The sequence below is a fragment of the Falco biarmicus genome, chromosome 12 (assembly GCF_023638135.1).
Source record: "Falco biarmicus isolate bFalBia1 chromosome 12, bFalBia1.pri, whole genome shotgun sequence".
In the NCBI taxonomy this organism is placed as follows: domain Eukaryota; kingdom Metazoa; phylum Chordata; class Aves; order Falconiformes; family Falconidae; genus Falco; species Falco biarmicus.
The window spans coordinates 10,144,026-10,152,744 of NC_079299.1; the positions used below are offsets into that span (position 1 = coordinate 10,144,026).

The 8,719-nt window shown below is 33.2% G+C and overlaps 1 protein-coding gene across 1 annotated transcript in view; it reads left to right on the plus strand.

Moving 5' to 3' along the window:
* The window catches only part of USH2A (usherin), a 390,408-nt gene that overhangs the window by 206,211 nt on the left and 175,478 nt on the right, over window positions 1-8,719 (plus strand). The window contains exons 35-36 of the mRNA XM_056357449.1: window positions 3,455-3,606; window positions 7,506-7,668. Of these exons, the coding sequence (XP_056213424.1) occupies window positions 3,455-3,606; window positions 7,506-7,668 (315 nt within the window). The remainder of the gene's footprint in view (window positions 1-3,454; window positions 3,607-7,505; window positions 7,669-8,719) is intronic.

Here is an 8,719-nt window from a genome sequence, read left to right on the forward strand (position 1 = left end):
AGACCTAATTCTTTATTTAAAGTTGCTTCAGAAATGTCCTTTATGTAGCAGATGTAAAAAAACCAACCAAAAAACCCCAAAAAAATAACAACACCCCCCCCAAAAAAAAAACCCAACAAAAAACCCAAAAAACAACAAAACCCAAAGAGACATTTGGAAGATGGTATACTGCATATATTTATAATATGCACATTTTATTTTGTCTTATTTTCAAACCAACAATAACAAGGTTGATGGGATGTGGCCCAGAGGTATGCCACTTTAGAGCAGAACCCTGCTCTATTTCTATCACATACATGTCACATAAGCAGGTAGTGTAATACAAGCCATATTGACCATTTAGCTGAAGGCAAGATATGGAGAGGCTTGTGAAATGACATGTGGCATCAGATATTCTGTTTTGAGCCTTCACTGTTCTAGTGGCCTCAGTAAAGTATCGTGTATTCTTCAGAACATATCCATTACAGTCTTGCCATATAGCTTGAGGTCTGGCACTTTTAAAATCAGTTCATATAAAAAAAGTGATTTTATCTTTTTTCACCACTGAAAATTTTCCTTAGATGGTCACTTTTCAGAAACTTCACTTTTCTTGTATACAGGTAATAGATAAAATGAAGTCTTGAAAGGGACTGTATCTTCCCAGGCTATATGGAATCTGTATGGGAAATATTAGGTATAGGAAAAACTGATTTATAGAATTATTCAGTGAACTAATCCAGTACTTGTTCCTGCAAATCCTTGTGCTTGTGAGAGGCGACTTCTGTTTGTAGTCAGTGAAACTGATGTAGGTAAAAGTATGTTTGCTTAAGATTTGACCTCTAGATTGTACCTTAAAAGTAAAGTGCTTGTAGCATTTTAGATTCAAAACCTCTTTTCATCTTTAATGTCTGGAATATCATTGACAGATCATATGGCCTTACCCAGGGAGGGGAGAGGAGGAAGAAAAAGGGAACTTCTGTTTAAACTTCATTTACGTTGTTGGATTTCTTTTCAAAAGTGAAATGTAATTGTACTATAGTCAATAGAGATTTTTGTTTTCAATGAAAACAAGATTCGCTCTGGCTACCTAGACTTACTAATCATGAAGAAATGGTCACCATGAAAAGATGCAGTGTGTCACTCATGAAGCTTTGTAAATCACAAAAAAGTGCTATACTCTTCAATATTTCATGGATGGTAAACTTCAGGAATATCTAGCATGTCTTCAGAAGTATGTAAACTTTGGTCCAACTTGAACTTCTCTGTGTGCTTTGGAAACATATACTGGTGAAATAGAGAGACTAAGTTATTTATCCCTGGCTAAAAGAATTATTGCCTAATTTATAAAAAATACTTTACATATCAAAGTCAGACACTAGCCCTTTTGTTCTGAAATGTACCTTTTTCTTTCCTTTTGTTCTGTAATTTTCTCCATAGGAGTCATATAAGGCATAAGTAAAAATGGAACAGCTTATTAGAGATTATTGTTCTCTGACAGTACTGGGAGGACTAAGAAAAGCTCACAGCATTGACCACAAGCATAGTGTAGATGCTGCATAGTGCTGTGGTTTTAGGAACACTTTAAAATAACAGTGTAGTCAATTAATACTGAGTTACAGTGCAGATCCCATAGAGGTACATGAGACACCCACGTTAGTATCAAAGATCTCATTATGATTCATGCTGTTACCATAAATATCAAAGGAATTAATAATGATTTGTCAATTACTTTAAAGGGTTAGTGCTACTGGTATAGGTACTTTAAGTATTTGAGTCTTGTCTTTTTTCCCTGTAAAACACATCCTTAATGCCAGCATTCACTTTTTCTGAGATAATATTTTTTAATATACATATATAATTTGTTTATTTAATGTAGGGCAAATATCAACCATTAATGCCCTTGCTTTACAAGCAACTAGACATGGAACCCCAAGTGATTTTTGCTTTAGGAAGCCTGTCAAACGTGGTAGGATTGATAGTGTGAGATTTACCAGGACTTCCTCCGGCACACACGTCACTGCTGTCTGACTTGAGTTTAGCCTCTCACTTTTCTGGAAGAGAAAAGAATCAAGGAGTCTGTGAATCTCTTCACCATACTCAGCTCTGCATTGCTTTAGCATATAAATCTTTTGAAGTATAACTCTTCAAAGCTCAGCTGAAACAGTTGTGTATACACATTTATTTACGAAGCATTTCTCCATTCAGCAGAGGGGAAAAACTTTTCTCAATTTCAAACAAAATCTTCCTCAATGTACTTTCAAGCAATTCAGTTTTAAGGGAAGAAAGGATGAACTGAACTGTATTTTTACAATACAAATATGTTGTTTATAACGGAAAGATTAGAAGGCATCCTCTGAACTGAACTCACTTTTAATGAATCCAATAGCTTTGCATTTATTGGTCTTAAGATTTCACACTTAAATAGCTTTCAAAAAAGGAGAATATTCAGAAGTGAGAAAGGTGGAGGAACAGTCCTGAGAAAAAGGATTCCTGTGCAAGATCAACTTCCACAGTCTAAGCAAATCTGTAAAATTCAGCCTTTAGATGATTAAATTCAAAACATTGTTTATGTGTAAGTCTGTACAGGATTCATGCTATCCTGTCATGCACCTTTGGAAGAACAGAGATTTAGATTTCCTTATAAATGACCCAAGTAATCACCTGCAATTTTTGAGCTAGATTTAGCCAGCTACACCAGAAGGAATGTTGTCTTTTCTGTCTAAGAATCTTGCAAATAAAAACATATTTGCAAATATGTTTTCTTTCTTTGAATTGAGTAGGTCAGGAATAGTTCAGGAATTTTTCTACAGCATACTGAGAAGGAAACAGCCGTCCATACTGTTTTGTGGTTTTGTTTAGAACAGTGGGTAAAACTTTTCCAAAAAACCCCAACCAACCCAAATTAATGAGGTATCTGGTTTGCTGGCAAAATGCAGAAAATGTAAGAGAATTAAGAATGAGTATCAATAAGGTGTTTTCTGTGACAAGATTATTTGTTACCTATTTTTTGTAGTTATAGAACTGGCCTGAGTTGTCCATCGAAGTTTCAATTATATTGTAGATCACTAATTTTCTTCTGATTCTAAAGCTGTTAAGATGTGAGATGTTTTTGTGTGTCTTTCCAGTTCTTGTTTTGATAGCCAAATGCAGAGTAGGCTGTGAAATAGAATTGCCTTAGTTTTCCTGATTCCAGGGTGATCTTAAGTACTATTCAGAAACAACTTTGTTAATGGGTAATTTTTGGAACAGTGTAAATTGTTTTCAAAAGGTGCAATCCACTTGCAAGGTTTTCAACAGTTAAAGATGGGAAAGCATGTTTCTTCTAGGTGTTGTATACACAGTCCTGCTAAACACTTACTGGCTTAACTGTAAACTGAAATACTGATACTACTAATCTTATGTCCGTAGCATTAGTTTTCTTCTAAACTCTGTAGCTCTTTAGATATTGAGTGACTGCTATCACATTATTTTATAGGTATTATTACTAGCTATGGATTGTATATGGATGGCATTCTGATGCAAAATTCATCACAGCTAAGTTGTTATGCTTATGGACTTGCTCCTTGGAGTCTGCATTCCTTCAGAGTCCAGGCATGTACTGCAAAAGGTTGTGCTTTGGGTCCATTGGTGAGTACCTTAATTTGCATTCTGGGAGTGTAATAAATGTCAGATGACAGTGAATATCAGAGTAAATGGTGATGATTCACTCTGGTCAGTACTAACCCATCTGGCAAAATGTGACATTTAAAAAGAAATCCTGTTTAAAAGCTGCTAAAGATTTGATAGGTCATTGTTAGGCACTATGACAAAGTAGAACATAGGTACAGTGAAGAAAGGCAGAATTTGAAGCTGAAACACACATTATTGAAATTAAATAGAGTTAATATGTTTGAAAGGTGCAGATGTGCTTTAGCCAGATTTATAAGGACGTATATAAAGAAAGAGTTACTGTTCCAGTAATGAGCAAATTTCTAGCTGCCTGACTGAAAGGACTGACATTAATTTGAGAATTGCAGAAGTCAGAGTGGCAACAGGAGCAAGGAAAATATGGTGATTCGTAAATATCTTTTGAATGCAAGTATGTGATCGAAATATTATACTGGACATATTTTAACAGTCTTGTTCAACACCCCATTTTTTCATGATTTGAGAATACAGGAATATTAAATTTGACATGTGAAAAAGAATCCTTCTGAGGCTTCTTTATTTTGTTAAAGGTTTTTAGATATATAGCTGAACTGATAAATCCAGTATAATTTCATAGTACTGTAGCCGATGAATAACTGGAATAATATCTGCTGTGCTTGGTTTTGTTTTCAAACATTACTGAGAAAGAAACCTGTGATAATTCTGAGATATTTTTTTGTTTAATTTGGCTTTGCATACACTTTTAATTTTGCTAACAAGAAAAGAAAGACAAAAAGGAAAAAAGGAAGATTTAAGAGTTTTTCATGTTGTTCTCTTTATTTTTCCATCATAACTTATAATACCATATTTTGTGCTGTGGAAAGAACCTCCAGGTTTTATTTTTTATGATATAATTAGTTAGTCACATTTCCAATATTCTTTCCAAGATTGCTTTCCTTCAAATGCTGGGAACATTGTCTATCTGTAGAAGACTAAACTTTATAACCATTAAACATTTTATAGCTTGCTCTGCTTTGAAGGATATTTACTCTTAAAAGCTTGAATGGCTTTTTGCCAGTTTTTCTTGTACATTTTTTACAGCTTCGCATATACCCCAAAAGAAAACCTTGTTTTAAGGCATTCGATGTGCAATAGCCTAATCCATTGTGTTAGTAGTGATGTTTAAGGCAAGTCGTTACCAGACTTTGCATGCAGATGAAATATGTATGTTTTCAGTACTTCTGTCCTATCAAATAGGCAGCAAAAGTACAGAACAGAATGGCAGTAGTTAGGGTTTTAAGAATATTTTTAGTAGCCTTTTTCCACATCACCGCTGAACTACAGACTAATAACCTGACTTTTAAAACAATTCAAAGTAGGGGTCGCTGTAGCTGATACTCATCTGCATCCCATGATCAGTACGCAAACTGTTTTCCAAAGCCAGTGATCCATCTCTAATCACAGGAATTGAAGTACAACATCTTTATTTAGGCTCACCTAAGTGCTGCCAGGAAGTTAAAGCACTGCATCTTCATTTTATTTTTTGAAAGATTTTTGTATCAAGTATAGAATAAATCCCACACTTAAAAAAAAAAAAAAAAAAAAGAAAAGGAAATGTTTTGCCTCTACTCTAAATAGTATGTGAAACATCTCCCAGCAGTAAACTGATATGCTTCCAGCTATTTTTGTTGCTGATCTTGTGCTTAATGTGCCCTAAGTGATGAACGAATGCTGTATGACTATTCTAAATATAGGATTTCTCCAGCTTATGTTTTTGAAGGTGGCTCTGAAGATCTTAATCAATTATGAGAGCATTAGCAGGTTTTCAGTAATATTTTTATTTGGGACAGATAGTTTTTGTTTAACTTCTTTTTCCCAGTGACTATGATTTATTTTCAAGTGAAATGCAAATTGGTAACATGTAAATTAAGAAATGCTAAATTTTAATCTCTTCTTAGTAAAGCGAAAATATTGCTTTTGTGTCTATTCCAATTGATTTTTGTTGCTTAAAAAGGAATAAAAATATGTTTTTTCAAGAAATAGTGTAACTTCTAATAGATTTTTTTTTTTTTAGAGGAATTCAGGAGATCTGAAATTCTACCGGTTTTGAAATGTTACTCTTGTAAATACCTTGTAAATAAATGGAAGTGGTCAACACTGAATATTTGTCATCTAAACCAACTGTTATTAAATTTAAATTTCAGGTTTTTAGCTTATGTGTATATTAGGACTTTTTTTTTTTTTTAACTTAGTTGTATGACAACATTTTCCCAATACTAATATCATTCCTATTTTTGATTGTGTTACTTATATGATAGCATAGTATTTTTTATTATTAATAAACACATCTGAAAATATCACAGATTTGTGTACAAAATAACATTTAGAAAAACGGCTATGAAACAAGTTTTCTGTGCTATGTGTTTATTTACAGAATGTACATTTACAGAAAATATTATTTTCAAAATACACTGCAGAGGTGTAGCTGTAGAGAATAGTACATGTACTGATTCTAAACAGTGTTTTAATACTTTTTATACTCAAAAGAATAGCAGATCATAAAAGAAGGCTAGAGACACAATACTGCTGTTGCAGCTGTTTAGCATGTGGTATCGATTGCTACAAATCTGTACTGTTTTAAGAATATTTTAATTCTCTTCTGTAGGAAAAATAGTTGGTGTTCACTTCTCCATTTTTCTGATGTGGTGAGATCAGAGTATCTGCATTTAGCAGCAAAACTACAGGAATTTATTTTAGTTTAGAAAGCATGGTTTAGTCAAATTCTTCCATAAGGATGGTTTTGACTGAAAAATCCAAATAATCAATGTGGCACTGATCCAAAAAATCCATGAAGCATTTGTTTATCTTTAAGCATGTACTTTGTTGGCTTTACTGCAACTGCTCACCTATTTTAAATATAAGGGTGTATGAATATAGAAGCATGTGTACCTATACTGATGCACATCAGTGCCTGGCACTTGTAAACAATGAGCTTTCCAAATTTTACATTATAAAAACTAAAACATTCATGTTTCAAGGACAGAGAAATACGTCTAGTTATTTTGATGACAGAGCAGGTGTGGCAGATTTAAAAATAGCGTTTATTAGCACTCCCATGAACTGGCTGCTGTGAAGCACTTAGAAAGGTGTGAAACCATCTTATACTTTAGAAAACACCAAATAAATAATGTATGACAAACAAACTTGTTGCCATAAATAATGTAATAGCAAATTATTTTGTTCCATAGCACTGAATGTTTACTACAAGTTGTGAAATTTAAATACTAAATTCCTATAATATTGAATGAATATTTATTTATTTATATTTACAAATCTTTCATATTCACTATGTTTTCCAGCTCTTTTATCATATTTTGATTTTTCTTAAATATCTACTTTTCATTGCAACTTAAATTTGTTAGGTGAATTTAGAAGTTAGCTCAGGGAGCAACCAATATTCCACAAAGGATATTCTTTCCTCTATCAAATATCTATAGTAATCTATTACAGTATTTAAATGCATGTTCCTTACAGTTGTCTTTTAAAATGCAGAAACTGAAAAATCTGTGATCTTCTATTACTGCTTCCTCCCCTAGTGCTGAGAACATCCATCCACATGAGTTGCAATGGTGTTTTCAAGAAATGAATCTTTCGTTCTTTTCCAGTATTTATTTTCCGTTCCTTACAGGGATCTCTGTATAAAGTATGTTAGTTGCTGGATAGCTTCAAACAAATGTAGATGAAAGTAAAATGCTTAAAAACTAGGACACTTGCAGTGTTAATTTTTTTTTTTTTTCCTGAAGAAATAACTTTTCTTACAATTTTGCATTTGTCATTCCTTCTCTGTTTGTAAGCTATGGGAGCAAACCTTGATCTTGATCTCATGGTTGAACTTACAGGTAGAAGCTCGGACCATGGAAGCTTCCCCCGAGGGGCCAGTTGATATATTTGCTACTGTTGGTGGGTCCAGAGAAGTTCAATTAAAATGGCTCACCCCAAATAAACCTAATGGAAAACTGACCTACACAGTCCTTGTCACTGGTCTCTTCTATGCTGATCAAGGTACTTTTTTTTTTTTTTTCCTTTATAGTAAGTCTAATGATGACATTGGTATTCCATTTTAGATTTTTTAAAATTCCTTTAGCACTAAATTTTTTGGCTTTTTTTGCCAGTCCATTGATTATTTTATTATTATCAATTTTATTCTTTAAGAACTGCCCCTTTGATTTATGGTGCTTTACATTTGTACAAACACATAAATTGGCAAATAAAGATAAGCCCTCTGCACTCATTTAGTCTCTAGATATACACATGGAGTCTTATCTCACAACCTTCACTCAGATAAGGAAGCTGTACTCACAAAATTTCCGTTGGTTTGCTTATATAAGTGGGAGCCATTCATGTGAACTGTTCATAATATGGTTGATCGTGGGTATATTTGAAATTTATATAAGCTGCTGTAAAGAAGTACGGTTTGCAAACAGCCAGCTACCTAAAATGTATGCAATGAGATAAGGTATTTATTCCTAAAACAAAGGAAGGAAGAGAAAACCACCTCTTTCTATAAAACAGACTCATCATACGATACAAAAGCCTGAAAAGTAACAGTTATCTGTCAAACCTTATTGTCGTGGGCTGCTGTTTTGTTTCCACTGGTTTATGTTGTGGGCTTTTTGGATTATTGTTTTGGGGTTTTTTTGGGTTTTTTTCTCTCTTTTAAACCTAAACATAGCAATGTGGTCTTGGGTGAAAATGTTGCTACATCACAGCAGTTAGAGTTAGACAGTGGTTATCCTAGTATAAAAGATTATACAAGGCACTAAAGAATGCAAATGCACATTTTTTCCAAATGTATTACACAAAGTGCATGTTTTTCTGTTGAAAGTAAAATGCTGTGTCCTCTAATTACTATAAAATTGTAAAATACTTGGGCAGTGAACGAAAATGAATGTTCAAAAATCGCATGTGAGCATTTAATATGTCAGTTTGAGCTATTAAGTATGTTCTAAGTTATAATAAATTATATAATATTGTACACAAATAATGTTTATGAATTATACCTTAAAATGTTGTAATTAATTTTTAGTGCACTTTAAATAGCTTGATTGACATC